Here is a 16,592-nt window from a genome sequence, read left to right as displayed (position 1 = left end):
GGGGAACAATAAACTAGGCTAGGAGCCCACCACGGCCAGTAAAGCCACACAGAAAGCCTCTCTAATTGCAGCTTGCTTTCTGTCTTTCTTTTTGTCTCACGCTTTTCTTTTTCTTCACTTTGTCCGGTTCCTGGTCTCCCCTCACAGCGGCGTTCAGCTTTGCACTACAATGTCAGGCTCCCCTGCAGGAGGCACACAAAGGTACAGTATAAGGTTTTTGAAGTTGTCTCGGTGGTGACTTGTTGGAAGTTTTGATACCTGTCCAGTTTGGCTGTTTTCATGTTACTTTTAACCATTTACTTCGAATTGGATTTTGTCTGCTTCGTTCATTTTTGTGATTTCAGTTTAATACCGTACAGCAAGGTTAATTTGGTTAGAGTTGCGTTGTGCTCTAAGTAATTCAATGAATTGAGAGTAAAGTTTCCCCTTGTGGACCTGCAGAGGTTTAGGTCTCTCCAGAAAAATTATCATAATTTCCTATCATATTCCTGTCCGCACTGTTTGTGCTCTTCTAGTTAAGTGGCTCCAACAAACACTCCGCCACAGTCATATAAAGCTCGAAATAGACTCTTTATGAACTTGTTTTCAGCAACACACATGGTTTGCTAAATGGCATTTTGAGTTCATGATAAATGCATTTGCTTCCCTCAGAGTTCTTTGTTTGCTCTATTGGAGGATTGGGCATTTCTTTTCACTTTCTGAAAACTCTCCCCTGGCTAGTTCATTCATGGTCAGTAAGTGTAGACAGTTGGTACCTAGGCTACATTTTAGGTTTTCTTCTGTAGTCTGTCTGTCTACCTTTTAGTGCAGGGGTGTCAAACATAAGCCCCGCGGGCCAGATCCTGACTGCGAGCTGATTCAATGCAACCGACAGGTGGTTTGATGAAAACCTTTTTTTAAATTATGATGGACTTACAATACAATCTCTTCGCTAGACTGTCAGGTAGCATCAAAGTCCAGGACAGGCGCTCTGTGTGAAAGATGCTATGAAAAACAGTAAGATGCACTCTGAATGACCTAAAATGATGAATTCCATATTGGTCTTTCACAGTCTGGCCCAACCCAAACTGTACTGTGCAAGTAGGGTAATAGTAGTCCCACTATTAAAACAGATAAATGAGGCTACATTTGCTTTGGAGGTGTTGATACCTAACCTGTCCTGTTTGGCTGTTTTCATGTTACTTTTAACCATTTACTTCGATTTGGGTGTTTTTGTTTTTGTCTGCTTCATTCAATGTGAGTTTTTGTGATTTCAGTTTAATACCGTACAGCAAGGTTAATTAGTTTGGAGTTGCGTTGTGCTCTATAGTCTGATAAGTAATTCAATGAATTGAGAGTAAAGTTTCCCCGAGTGGACCTGCAGACATTTTGGTCTCCAATGACACTTACTCCAGGTTTCAGCTTTTTTGACTCTCAAAGTCACACTTAAACATTTTTTTTTTTTTAAATAACAACTAAATGTGATGTTTGAGACTACAACAATGCTTAAACCACTTCAGGTGACCACTTGAGGTGTGGGAAATATCTAGAAATGTTGATTTTGTTTTGTGTAGTTACCCTTTAATTCAACTGTACAGCACTGTTTGGCTAGCTGTGTTTCTGTAGCGCACATGAGATGGAGTTTGCAAAACAAATGGCCACTGGTTTGGTGCAAATAATCATAATTCTGCCAGGTAGGCATAGGCTACTTTGTAGCTAGTTAACATTTAATTGAGAAGGTTTTTGGGAAAACCTGTCCATCTACCAGAAGACAGTTAGGCCTATCATTAGCATTGCTATTTTCCTGTTCCTTAATTGTTTGAGACTTGGGTGTTTTACTTCATATTATGAGGCATGTCTTACCTTGCTTCAAAGTAGCCTATAGTCAAAATCCCACCATAGAAACGTGGAGGCAATTATTTTGTAGAGACTTCCTCATATGCGCTCTCCTGTTCTGTTGGTTTTCAAATAAAAAATTATTTAATTGTCCAGCAGTCAAATGCATTAACCTAGTCATATTAGCAACCTATGATAGTTGTTGCATCTTTAGATTTCCCCTATTTTGAAATTACTAAAGGATATTTCCATCTCTGTCGGTGTCTTTCTGCAAATTGCATTTCTGCTCTTAACATGTGAAGAAGTAAGTTTATCAACATTTTTAAGCTAAACATTTGTATATTTTCCATCAGCAATTATTAATTGATATGGTATATGCCTACAACAACAACAAAAAGTAGTTATACGGCTTATACGCTCCACTACACCACTGCCTGACAGGCAAAATGAGTATGGACAGCCCTGCTTCAGTGTATTTGATAAGGTTCCTCTTGTGTATGTATATAAGTTGTTCAGTGTTGATTATGGTGACTAATAGGAATAGTCTACACCACTGGGGAATATCTGAGGGAACATGACATTTGTTTGGAGTTGTCCAGGGTACATGCAACAGTTTGGGCCGCCTGGCTCGTTGCGAATTGTGACCGTAATTAATTTGCCAGAATTTTACATAATTATGACAACATTGAAGGTTGTGCAATGTAACAGCAATATTTAGACTTAGGGTTGCCACCCCGTTCTATAAAATACAGAACGGTTTTGTATTTCACTGAAAGAATAAGCGTTTTGTTTTAGAAATATAGTTTCCGGATTTTACCATATTAATGGCTCGTATTAATGGCTCGTATTTCTGTTTTATTATAATTAAGTCTATTATTTGATATTTGGCAGAGCAGTCTGACTGAGCGGTGGTAGGCAGCAGCAGGCTCGTAAGCATTCATTCAAACAGCACTTTGCTGCGTTTGCCAGCTGTTTGACTTCAAGACTATCAACTTCCGAGATTAGGCTGGCAATACTAAAGTGCCTATAAGAACATCCAATGAAAGGTGGTTGACGTGTCATAATTCCTATAATAACTAAAACCTAAAACTTCTTAACTGGGAATATTGAAGAACTGGGAATATTGAACCACCAGCTTTCTCATGTTCTGAGCAAGGAACTTAAACGTTAGCTTTTTTACATGGCACATATTGCACTTTTTACTTTATTCTCAAACACTGTGTTTGGATTATGTAAACCAAATTGAACATTATTTATTTGAGACTAAATAGATGTTATTTATGTATTATATTAAGTTAAAGTAAGTTAAAATAAGTGTTAATTGTTCATTCAGTATTGTTGTGATAGATATATATCGTCCGATTTAATCGGTATCAGCATTTTTGTTCCTCCAATAATTGATATTGGTATCGGCGTTGAAAAATCTTAATTGGTCGACCTCTCGTCCACATTCTCGTGTGTCTTGGAGCCTCCCAATCATTAGAAATTGGAGTTGATGAACTCAATTCTGTGAGTTAGGCATTGAGGATTCATAGATTAACACCGTGTATTTTGAGTTAGGTTGGTGCTGGCCTTAAAGATTTATCTAAGGGACACCTCACACTTGAGCAGAAGTGCTATCACTATGCTGATGTAATGTAGCCTATAGCCTACATATTCTATGCTAACCCTGCAAAACCACATCTAAAAACAAGTTGCTTTCAAGAAAGATAAACCCTGTCCCTAAAACAGGAGTCGCATACACTAATATAGCATAAGCATAGACTAAGTAAAATCTTAAATCATCTTAAGTATACGTTGTGTCCACGATGAGGTTTCCACATTATAATTGAGTGTCTATTTGTGGAATGGCATTTTCATTGGTAGTTAGATTTCTTATTGAACTGCTTTTCCTGAAATTATGCCTTTTTGATTGAAGTATGCCAGTATGTAATCTGTGGTCTATACTTTTATGCCACACAATTTAAAGGCTTAAACTGTCCAACTGCAACACAACATGTTTTTACTACCACTTGAATTGAGGCTTCCAAGAGTTATTGGCTTGTCATGTAGATTGAGCCTACAACAGCTTCTTATAAGCTTGAGTGGTACTGACTGTGTAGACTCAATTTACATGTTATATTAAATAATTTGCAGATATCAATACTACTACAATACCTACTCTAAACTGATCAGCTGTTAGGCTTTGCTTTAAGTGTACTCTTCGTCTATAGCTTACTGCATATTGCATATGAGTGGGAAGTTGGGAAGCAAATAGGCCTACTCAGGGCTCTAAAGTGCGACCATTTTAATTGCATATGCGTCTAAATATTTGCAGGGCACCAGTGCGCCTAGAAAAATGAAGGATTTTTGCTTTATTACCTCAAATATGTTTCATTGTGCTCCTAAATTTCTTTGTGAGCCTTCAATTTAGGCGCACACGTGCTTCTTATTAAAAAAAAGTTAGTGTAGAGCCCTGCTACTGCTTAATGTAAGTAAGCAATTAAGTTGTTTCATGGAACTCTGCCACTGGTGTCATAAAGTTGTAAATACCTTCACGTCTCCTGTCAGATTCAAACTACCCAGGTAACTAACATTGATTTGATAGAGTATTAGAAATCAATATTTTACTATTTGAATATTTTTTTTGTAATTTTACAGCACTGATCCATATTTTGCTTTGTGAAAGCAGGTAGACGTCTTGTGATAGCATTAGAATGGAATCTCAGACATTGATGAGGAGTTAGTTATGTCACCATAAGGTTTGTGTACCAGGTGACTTAAGGTGACATCAGAATTGTGGAAACTCTGGTGACTTGACTAAACATAGATTAGAGAAATGGAAGACTTTACATAGCTTTATTTGCCAGTACTCTTCCACTCTGCAAGGGAAATAGTGCAGAAGGCTGCAAAGGAGGCCACAGGGCTAGATGACCAAACCTCAAGCAGAAAATGCTTGCTCATGTAAAGGGTCTCCTCATCCACCTGTATTGCCATATCATAGACTAGTGATAGTACAAGCTAGCATGCTAGCTGTTCCGGTAGACTTCCAGTCATTGCGTTTATGCTAGTTAGCATTGGCTCCAGGGTGGTGAATTTAATGCGCAAATGTTATCAGCCACATTTCTTTAAAACACATGTACATGTTTTGTAAAGTTAAAACAACATATTAATGTGTTCTATACCTTTTCAAGCAGGCAAGGCCTCCATCTTTCTCTATTGTTTGAACCAGATATTGAACATATGCTGTACCCTACCTCTCTTTCACCACTGGAGTGTTGAAATTCTCTCTTCGAGATGACACACACACACTCATATGTATGTTTTTTTTTTAATTACTTTTTTTATTTTTTTATACATGTGTGCTTTGGATAAAAAATAAAAACTGCTCCCAAATTCTCTGAGTGACCACCCGCCTATGTCTACAAGCCAGCCTAAATCTACCAGCATTTGACTTGTTAATTTCCCATGCTGATTGGCTCACAAAACTACCTCTACCTTCATACTGGAATGCAGGAACATAAAATGTGTATCCATAGTTGCCAGAATTTTGCACTATCACTTTAACCTATTTCTTCAGGTTATGTTAATGCAGTAGCAGTTAAGCCTGGGACAGAGGTTATGTTATCAAATTTTATTTGTCACTTGCGCTGAATACAACGTGTAGACCTTACAGTGAAATGTTTACTTACAAGCCCTTAAAACCAACAATGCAGTTAATAAATACATAAATAATAACAAATAAAAGAAACAAATAATTAAAAAGCAACAGTAAAATAACAAAGGTGAGGCCATATGCAGGGGGTACCGGTACAGAGTCAATGTGCGGGGGCACATGCTACTGCATTAATATAGTTGAGGTAATTGAGGTAATATGTACATGTAGGTAGATTTATTAAAGTGACTATGCAAAGATAATAACAGAGTAGCGGCGGTGTAAAAGATCGAGGGGGCAATGCAAATAGTCTGGGTAGCCATTTGCCGTGCGGTAGCAGAGAGAAGTCTATGACTAGGGTAGTTAAGAGTCTCTGACAATTTTAGGGCCTTCCTCTGACACTGCCTGGTATAGAGGTCTTGGATGACAGGAAGATTGGCCCCAGTGAAGTACTAGGCAGTACGCACTACCCTCTGTAGTTTCTTGCGGTAGGAGGCCAAGCAGTCACCATACCAGGCAGTGAGTGACGCAACCAGTCAGGATGCAGGGTGCGGGGTGCACCCACCTTTTGAGGACACATGCCAAATCTTTTCAGTCTCCCGAGGGGGAACAGGTTTTCTTGGTGTGCTTGGACCATGTTCGTTTGTTGGTGACGTGGACACCAAGGAACTTGAAACTCTCACTCAACCTGCTCCACTACAGCCCCGTCGATGAGAATGGAGGCGGGCTCAGTCCTCCTTTTCCTGTAGTCCACAGTCATCTCCTTTCAATCTTCGGATGATAAATGTCCCATATTCAAAAGTCTGGAAGGCTGATTGATTGCAGGCTGAAAATATCAAATCCCTGAAAAAGTTATGACATGGCTGGATAAATCCACTGGGCAATTTGGCTCTGCATTGATTTCCTTTCATTGTGATTGCTGTAATTTCATTTTTGGGGGGGGCTTTGTATTATTTGTATTATTACTGTGTTCCTATTGTTATCATAATGGATGTTATTACAGTCTTGCCCTGGGGTGCATAAGCTGTTTCCCATGGTTGTGTGGTTAGGAACCCAATGTACTGTAATTCTAACTTTATCCCACTGTTGATCACTCCCCTTTCCTTAGTCAGCAGGGGTCTAGTTTTACTGAGAAAGTCCTATTTTAAGCGCATCAAAACAGTTTTTGGTTCTTATTGTGCAGTTTGACAGTCAATTTTCTCATGTCTCCTAATTACAACTGTGCGGTGTGTGTGTCACGTGTCATTGAGATATCTTGTCTCAGTGCAATTGACTTGTTGATCATTTAAGATCTCTGGTACATGGAATTAGTCATTTTCCTGTGCCTTTTATGTATCAAGCGTCTTGGAGTAGTGTTGATCTAAGATTAGACCGGTCCCCCCTGTTCATGCAATCTATTCATTGTGATATCAATGGCAAAACTGATCCTAAGTCAGCTGTCCTACTCTGAGACGCTTGATGCATACGGCCCCTAATGTCACTCCCTTTCCTTGTCCCTCTTGAACTCCACTTATGATTGGGAGAATTAACATTTTTGAACAAAGCGTTCTCTCTACAGCCCACAACCTCCAAACAACAGCACGCGTCATGGCCTAATCTCTATATAGTTGACTGTACTAAGTTATGAGCCAGGCTACCTCTTAAGGACCTTTTCTTGCAAACAAGGTCATTGATATGATTATGCCCTGGCTTCAGTGAAGCACTTTGATAGTGATTGCCAGGAAAACTAGGCTGCCTTTGACAGAACAGACAGTGTTTCTAACGGTGAGTCTAGAATGGCCCAACGTGAACAGCCACCCTGTTGCAGTGCACTACTTTTGACCAGAGCTCTATAGGTCTTAGTCAAAAGTAGTGCGCTATAAACAAAATAGAGTTCCATTTGTGTCGTACAGATCTCCTCTGCTATAGCTGTCTGAATGAAACGGCGCATCTCCTTCAACAGACACACAGAGCCAATGTTTGACTCACGCCAAGCTCTCTGTAAGCTGAAACCATTGACCACCTGGAATATCAAAGGGATTGAAAAGGGTAAAGCTTTCTGTTGATGTTCTCTTCGACAGGAATACATTAGGAAACATTATTCAGAGTAGGTTATACAGCATGCACCAGCATCTGATTCCTCACAATCAGTTAGTTTAATGTTGGCTGCCAGTTATCTTGAAATGGGTACAAAAACTCATCAGAAATGCATATTATGCAGTACAATGATCATACCAGACTTTGATGTTACACCTCTTGAAGCTGCACCACCACCAGCCCTGTCTGTCCTTGCTTCCTGTCTGTCTCTACTGTACCCAAAGGCTCCTGACCTGCAGGTATGGGTCCTCCTGCAGGGGTAGGGCGTGTGGCCCCAGTCACGCGCCATCACTTATCACAGCCTCTTCTCAACAGTAGCAAGCCCTTATCTGGCCCTTATCAGACAGTGGTTGTAATGACCTTGGGGGTGGTGAGGAATTACAGTAGAACTGGAGTCCTCACTGACAGGGACACAGTAACAAGACACGTGACTAATCATGGTTAGGGGCCCTGTGTCTAAGTCTGAGCTTGTGCTGACAACCTCCAGCCTTTAGGCAGGAATCAAAGATGAATTATCATATTCCTAACCAAACAAGGAAGCTGTCATGACCTTTGTGTTTTGTTAGAGTAGTTTTATTGTGCTGTGTAAAAACAAGATGACTCTGAGTTTTGCACTGACTTTGCTGACAGCATATTTATTGAAGAAAAATGTACTTACTATGACTGATATGTAGTTGTCTCACCCAGCTATCTTCAGATGAAGGCACTAACCCAAGTTGCTCTGGATAACAGCGTCTGCTAAATAACTCTTTAAAAAAAATGTATATGAATGTATTTAAAGGTTTGTTTTAAGATGCACTTACATCTTTCCGTCTTTCCCAGGTTATGCTGCCCAAAAGCTATCTGAGTCCGAGTGAGAAAGAGAAGGGCTGAAGCCACACCGTTCACTAAACCTGTTAGCTATCCAGACAGCCACAGCACCAGCACCCATTCCACAGAGGAGAGGAGCCATGAGCAACCCCAATGAACCCAGCAATGTCACAGATGCCTTGGCATCAGTCATCCACATTGTAAGTCCATTCATTCACACTGTGATACAAGTTCAGTAAGTCAAGTCATCCTAACAAACATTTTCCACACAATGCAAACAAACACAGTCATCAAAGAGACCTGTGATTTGACAGTCCTTGACATCAGTAAGAAATTGCGTGTCAACATACAGTACCTGTCAAACGTTTGGACACTCCTACGCATTCAACGGTTTTTCTTTATTTGTACTATTTTCTACATTGTAGAATAATAGTGAAGACACTGAAATAACACATATGGAATCATGAGTAACCATAAAAAGGGTTAATCAAATCAAAAATGTAGATTCTTCAAAGTAGCCACCCTTTGCCTTGATGACAGCTTTGCACACTCTTGGCATTTGTCTAACACTTTTTTGGTTCCTACATGATTCCATATGTATTATTTCATCGTTTTGATGTGTTCACTATTATTCTGCAATGTAGAAAATAGTTAAAATAAATTAACTCTTGAATGAGTGTGTCCTAAATTTTGACTGGTACTGTACATTGATATATTATTGCTCCTGACTATATATTGTGTTAGTTTATGCTAATTGAATATTCTCATAAAACTGCAGTGGTCCTCTGCGAGAAAGGCATTCATCTGATCTCTGATTGCCAAACGTCCTTGTTTCTTTGTACACGTGACACACATTCTCTTTATGCTAGAGTTCTGCTTCGTCAGCCTCTCCAGTTCACTGTGTTTTGGAATGGGAGTGTGTTTTTTGGTTTGTGCCGTTCCTCTCAGAGCAGGGTATATACAAATCCATGCCCTCACTGGGATTAAATCCCCTGACTCCAGGCAAGTTTAGGGATATTTCTATTAATTCTGACTTCTGAATTGAAACATGAAATGTTTTTCAAACCATTTCCCTTGGGCCCCATTTGAGAAGTGCCTGCTGCCCTTATACGACCTTATGGGGTGGAGATTGGCTTGGGGAATCAAGTATGTCGAAGGTTACACCAAGCCAAGCAATTTCCTTCCACTTTTCTTAAGCCAGCGTCTATTTAGAAATTACGCTGTACTAGGACCAAAATATCTTGTTGTATTTCCAGGCCTTTCCAGTGCCCGGTTTGTAATGTGGGGCAGAATGGGCACTCCAACTTAACATATTGGCATCAGTACTTTTAGAAGCTCGGTGCTAAAGCATCCTGGGGTCCTCTCAAAATAACAATCTGAAGAAGATGAGTAAGTTGCTTTGGGTAGTGTTGAGAGAGGCTGTGAGGGTCAATCAAAGAAAGAAAAAATGTTTTCTGGGCAATCAATGAGGAATAAATACACGTCCACTTTATGGTTTCTACCAATGATTAATTGAGATTGGATACAGAGTTTATAGTAGATCTTTAACCTTTACACAACAAACAAAAATGAAATGAGCATCGTCTATGGCCGAGCATTCATTTGTGACCCACACAAACATTCTCCCACGACCCTCTTAAGCATGCATGCATGCACATGTACAGTAGACTCAAACACATGCACCACCACACACAGTGCAAGAGCGGTAGATACTAGAACGTCACTCACTGCTCCACCACTTCAGGAAATGCCTGCTTTCCCTGACCTAAGCAAAAAAAATAAATTCAGTCAGCTGCTTCCTATCCCATGTTACACAATCATGTGGCTGTGGCACTAGACAACCCCCCCAGGACTGGCCTACTGCCTCTTAGTAGGTGGACTCTCCAAGACATAAACAACTAAGAGTGAAAGGACGCTCATGTCCTGAATACCTCCCTGTGTTATAATGTAGCGGTAGTTCTGTAGTTGAATTGTAATGTCCCTGCTACACATGTCTGAGTTGCAGAGGTGCAATGCAAAACATGAACATATAGTAAGTTGTATGTACTCTGTGATATGGACGGGTATCCCAGTGGAGGTAATGGCTAATTATGGCCTACAGATTTATCTACCGTATGTCTGGTTAGTGTGACAAGTCTGCTGTTTTGTGACATTACACCAACCTTATTTAACCTTGGTAAATCTGGGCTCTCTAAACCTTTTCCTGTCCAAGGACAGATGGCTTGTTGATGGACGGCTTTGAGGGCTGTGATTTGAATAGAGTCTGCTGGTAATCAGATTCAGCCCATTAGTCAGTTCAATGAGTTCAATATAACTCCGTTACAAGGCTGGCAGCCAATGAAGCGTCTTTATAATCTCTTACGGAGAATTCAGACGGTTGTCAATACATACCTAAGCTGATATCCAATTGATGTGTTTACAACTTCATGGCTGCAGATGTTGTTTTCTTTCTTGTACATCTGCACGAAGCTGATAGTTAAATTGACAAAAGGCATGTCGGTTTGCTATTTGACTGGAGGTGAAGCTGTCATTCGTAATTTTCCTTGCTTCCTTGCTCTTCTGAGTTAATAATTCACCGTTCAAATGATGAGTGTACATGCTTGTATGCAAGAGGGAAGAGAGAGAGTGTGTGTGTGTGTTTAAGGATAGTTTAGATAATCCTATTTGGATTTTGGAAGGGTCAGTCAATGTTGTGAAACTGGGGTTGATGTCCTCTTCCTGCCGCTAGATACTGCCCTTTTTTGTCATGTGACTGGAGGCAACCAAAAGAGACCGTAGACAAGAGGTTGAAAATGTGATTACTGTGTGCGGTAGTTATTTTTACTTATCAAGCAAAAAAAATACGGTCGCGAGAGATAATGCCGCGTGAGAAACGAGATTGGACTTTGATGGAGTTTCTTTACACAGCAGCAAAGGTGAGTTATGAGTTTGAACACAGGGTAACATACAGCAACATAAAGAGTCACATGGGCATTGATTTCCTTTAGAAGTGCCTCCATGTGTGTGGACATGAAGAGACTTTTCCTGTTCTATGTCTACATACCACGTGCACTATATTGGTTTTAAAGGCTGAACAAAAAATATAGTAGATAGGTCTACACCTGACTTGTAGTAAAAGTGAACACAATGGGGTTCGAAACTGAATGAATTTGTCCTTTTTTCCCTGACAACATTTTGTTGTAATGTGTGCAACAAGTGAAACCTGAACTTTGCAAAGATTTGTTGCGACAACTAATAATAATAATAATAAAGATTTGTTGCACTGTCCAATTCCAAAGGCGTCTGCGACGGTCTTGATTATGTCAACAGCCCATTGACTGTTTGCGTGAGTATGTGAATGGAGGACAACATTTCTTCTCATTTGTTGTCTTAATCAGTGATTTGCTGATAGTTACCCCTCGACTGTCAACAGATGGAGCACGCTAGATATCTCGGCAGGGGAATGTGGTCAGTCAGTGTCTTGTAAAACTCCTAGCTAATGGCTGCCAGAGCCATGTGTGAATAGTGTTGGACAGCTAGAAGTGGCAAGGCATGCGTCCTTAATGGCACCTTATTCTCTATGTAGTGCGCTACTGTGCAGGGAATAGGGTGCTGTTTGGGACACAGCTGTGGTGTGAGAGGATTTATACAATCAGCATGTTGTGAGTAACACCTCCCCTAGAAGTGACCCCATTAGAGAATAACTTTAGAGGAAGGCGTCTGGCATGACAAATCGCCAGCCTCTTTTGTTTGTCCTTCGTAAAGGGATTAGAATTAAGAGTCCCCGCACCCCAACCCCCTTCCTCCTAAATCACAGTATGACAGTATCCAATGTCACTGGCTATCATCATGCAAGGGATATCACATTAATAATAATATATTTATATAGTGCTTTTTATTACATGAAGAATATCAAAGGTGCTTTATTTCTTTGTTTATAAAGAATGAAGTTCCTTGATAGTTCATGGGCTGCATGGACAAAGATCTTCCACAGAGGCGGGTGCATGTACAGGATGACATCCGACTCGCACTAGGACTAGCTCCACTCCACTATCACTTAATCAGTGTGGGAAAGAAAGCTTTAGCATTGCTGGTCTACCCCTCAATAACGTTTAAAAGCATGGCCACCCTCGATTTTGTCAAGCTTACTTCCTCACGTTTCACTGCATGTCAACAACTAAGAATCAAGGTCAGTGGTAGAAAATATTATTTGGTGGGCACTTTAATCAGACTTCAAAAGTGAAAGGAAGCAACTTTGAGGTACATTGGCCTGTTTACCCGGATGGTACCACTGGGGAGAAAGAGACAGTGGTCATATTTACACAAGGCATTACCTTCAAAGATCTCTCCAACAGATGGACATGAGATCTCCTCGTCTGGCCTGCTGCTGCAGGAATGCAGTGACTCAACGGAGTATTACATGATCACTTACTACTCTATATCCGCCACTGTTAACCTGTCCTTCTGCTCTGAGTGTTGCTGACTGTGTGGAATTTCAGCCACCTCTCGGCTCCTCTAATCCTCTCTACAGCCTCTGTGTAAGTGACTAGCTGAGTACTCACTACACTCACTTTGCTTGTAACAAACCTAGTATACGTTAAGCAGACAGTAGAGGTTATTGCATTACTGAGATTAATATTTCAGTTTGCCTAATCTTATCTGGTTTACTGTATTGGGGAACTCTAATTAGATATTAGAAAGCCTCCTCTGTATCTCTCTTCACTTTCCACACGGCAGATTTGATTTCTCTTCTTGTGTGTGATGTTTATTTTGATAAGTTTTGTCTACCTACCTGGTTCCTAAGAAGGTCCTGAGCAGGCTTCCCCAAACCATCAGTACGACCAGGGTAAAGCTTCAGTATGACAACTATGAGTGTTCATGGTACCTACAGAATAGTTTAGAAGAAAAATAAACGCACACCTATTTAGGCGAGGTGCTGGCTAGCGGAGTAGAAAACTTGAAAATAAAAGAGAGCCGCACACTCTAGGAGCTCAGATACAAAAATGTAATTACCAACGTTTCGACAGCCTACAGAATCGTATCACCAACCTCACTTCAGGGCATTGTGGAGGTCACTCTGCGATCCAAGTGACCTCCACTTTGACCTTCAAAGTGTTGTACAAAGCCTCCGCTTCACCCTGCCCCCCGTCTAAGCAATGATAAGACAAAGGCAGAGCACACTGCATGTTCACATCTCCTCAGCTCATCTCCTATCTGATCACTCAGTACCTTCAAATGCAATGACTCATGAGATACAGTTCTTGCTGGGTGCAGAGCCAGAGGCCAATGCACTTTAATTTTACGCTTTTAAGTCTTCCAAAGCCACACAACCATTGTGTGCCATTGTCCTCTAACAATCCATTGCGGTCTGAACATGTCCAATGTTTAACCCCAGAACAATAGCACTTGGTTGAGGCGTTGTGGTGTAACTAATAACTGAGTACCATTTCAGGACATTCAGGTGTTATATCCAATCTAGTTGTGGACAAAATAACACCTCAATCAAGTACCATTTCAGGACATTCAGGTGTTATATCCAATCTAGTTGTGGACAAAATAACACCTCAATCAAGTACCATTTCAGGACATTCAAGTGTTATATCCAATCTACGTTATTACAAGTTGTGGAAAAGCCCCATTTGCTGATTCAATGACCTATATGGTGCATGTTCTCTCCTCCCACATTACAAGGCTGAGAGAATGTTTCTGTAAAAAGAAAATGTGAGTGAGAAAGTTAAGAGGGTCAAAGAAACCAAGACATGCTAACCTCTCCCCGTTACCAATAACAGGGGTTGACATTTTATTTTTTTACCTTTTTTTTTTAACTAGTCAGTTAAGAACATTCTTATTTTCAATGACGGCCTAGGAACAGTGGGTTAACTGCCTGTTCAGGGGCAGAACGCCAGATTTGTACCTTGTCAGCACGGGGATTTGAACTTGCAACCATTCGGTTACTAGTCCAACGCTCTAACCACTAGGCTACCCTGCCACCCAGGCATGTCTTGGGGGTATGATCTTTGACCTTCTGTAACTTTCATTATTCGGATAATTCAGGATTATCCGTAAGCATGGTAGTATCCACATTAATGTAGACGTGTTTAGAAATATATTATATTCTTATTTACAATAAAAGTGATGCCAAAATGAAAACATTATTTACCATTAATTTCTATTGGGCACAATATAATTTGAAACACAACCAAAACAAACTGCAAATGCATCCAACAAGCTTGTAGCATCTAGGGCTGTTACGGTGATCATATTACCGCCACTCCGGCAGTCACGAGTCATAACCGCAGTTAAATTCCACGTGACTGTTGATTCACGATAATTAGGCTACTCCAAAACTGCACTTGCTAACAGCCATTAAGTCACTAATGGCACTCTAATGGTCCTTCTAATCACTCTGATATAAATGCAAATGTAATCGAAAATCAAACACTTCATGATTTAATTTAATAATCTGCAGAGGTAACAATAGCCGAAACCAGCATTTTAGAAAAATCTGGCCCTGAATTTTTATTTTATTAAACCGTTATTTAACTAGGAAAGTCAGCTAAGAACAAATTCTTATTTACAATGGTGGCCTACGGGGAACATGGGTTAATTGCCTTGTTCAGGGGCAGAATGACAGATTTTTACCTTGTCAGCTTGGTGATTCAATCCAGCAACCTTTCGGTTACTGACCCAACGCTCTAACCACTAGGCTACCTGAACCATGTCTTCCCATATGGACAGAAAAGAGCAGAAGATCGGAGCGATCTCATCAGATCCAGTTGGTCAAAAACAGGTAAAAACACGGCTGCCATTTGGAATCATTTTGGATTCTAGTCAAATGTGAGAGATCAGCTAATAAATCTGGATGAAGACATTTTCCGAATATGCGAGAAGAATGGTGAGCTTCTTAAAGAAGAAACGGGACCTGAAAGCAAACCCCGGTACCCTTGATAGTGTGCCGACACCGATATGACCAGCTATATGGCAGAGAAGGAACCAGACACATCTGCTGACCCCCTGTCATGGTGGCGGGATATAACCACTCTCTCGTTTACCTTTTATTGGCTCTGCTTGTGTGCTACCAGCACTGTTTCAAGAGAGGGTGTTCAGCACGACAGGGAACATGGTTACCTCTCTCCGGTCTTCACTGAAGCACGACAAATTAAACATGCTGGTGCTTCTTAATCAGGAACCTTAAAGCCTAAAGTTGGCCAGTGCTATAGCCTATGATAGTGGACTGCAACATCTTTGCAAAAAACATACCTTATTTATATAAGGTCCCACAATTAACAGTGCATGTCAGAGCAAAACCAAGGAATTGTCTGTAGCGCTCAGAGATAGCTTTGTGTTGATGCACAGATCTGGGGAAGGGTACCAGAACATTTCTGCAGTATTGAAGGTCCCCAGGAACACAGTAGCCTCCATCATTCTTAAATGGAAGAAGTTTGGAACCACCAAGACTCTTCCTAGGGCAGTCCTAGAGCTAACTGCCCGGGCCAAACTGAGCAATCTGTGGAGAAGGGCCTTGGTCAGTGAGGTGACCAAGAACCCGATGGTCACTGACAGAGCTCCAGTGTTTCTCTGTGGGGATGGGAGGACCTTCCAGACAACCATCTCTGCAGCACTCCACCAATCAGGCCTTTATGGTAGAGTGGCCAGACAGAAGCCACTACTCAGTAAAAGGCACATGACATCCCGCTTGGAGTTTGCCAAAAGGCACCTAAAACTCTGTCTGAAACCAAAATGGAACTCTTTGGCCTGAATGCCAAGTGTCAAGTCTAGGAGGAAACCTGGCACCATCCCTACGGGGAAGAATGGTGGTGGGAGCATCATGCTGTGGGGATGTTTTTAGGGTTGCAAAATTCCAGTAACTTTCCCAAATGTCCAGGTTTTCCAGAAATCCTGTTTAGAAGATTCCTGGTTTTACCGATTTTATTCCCTTCTGATTCCAGGAGTTTTCCAACCAGGATTTCTCGAAAACCTGTGAATTTTGCAAAAGTTGCCAGAATTTTGCAACCCTAGATGTTTTTCAGTGGCAGGGACTGGGAGACTAGTTAGGATCCAGGAAAAGATTAACGGAGCAAAGTACAGAGAGATCCTTGATGAAAACCTGCTCCAGAACGCTCAGGACCTCAGACCGGGGTGACAACGGCCCTAAGCACACAGCCAAGACAACGCAGAAGTGGCATCAGGACAACTCTCAATGTCCTTGTGTGGCCCAGCTAGAGCCCGGACTTGAACCCGATCTAACTTCTCTGGAGAGACCTGAAAATAGCTGGGC

At 41.0% G+C, this 16,592-nt stretch overlaps 1 protein-coding gene across 9 annotated transcripts in view; it reads left to right on the top strand.

The window, feature by feature from the left end:
• The window catches only part of LOC118373166 (anion exchange protein 2-like), a 79,277-nt gene that overhangs the window by 35,253 nt on the left and 27,432 nt on the right, over positions 1 to 16,592 (top strand). For 4 of the 9 annotated variants that reach the window (XM_035759233.2, XM_035759282.2, XM_052505401.1 and 1 more), the window contains exons 3-4: positions 148 to 201; positions 8,348 to 8,535. In XM_035759233.2, coding sequence (XP_035615126.1) covers positions 8,476 to 8,535 — 60 coding nt within the window. In that variant the 5' untranslated portion in view covers positions 148 to 201; positions 8,348 to 8,475. Of the gene's footprint in view, positions 1 to 147; positions 202 to 8,347; positions 8,536 to 11,108; positions 11,251 to 16,592 lie in introns of those variants that run through there. The other 5 variants (XM_035759251.2, XM_035759259.2, XM_035759266.2 and 2 more) reach the window with 2 other exon arrangements.

Source organism: Oncorhynchus keta, chromosome 4 (assembly GCF_023373465.1).
Source record: "Oncorhynchus keta strain PuntledgeMale-10-30-2019 chromosome 4, Oket_V2, whole genome shotgun sequence".
NCBI classification, from domain to species: Eukaryota; Metazoa; Chordata; class Actinopteri; order Salmoniformes; family Salmonidae; genus Oncorhynchus; species Oncorhynchus keta.
This window is presented reverse-complemented; position numbering and strand designations above follow the sequence as displayed.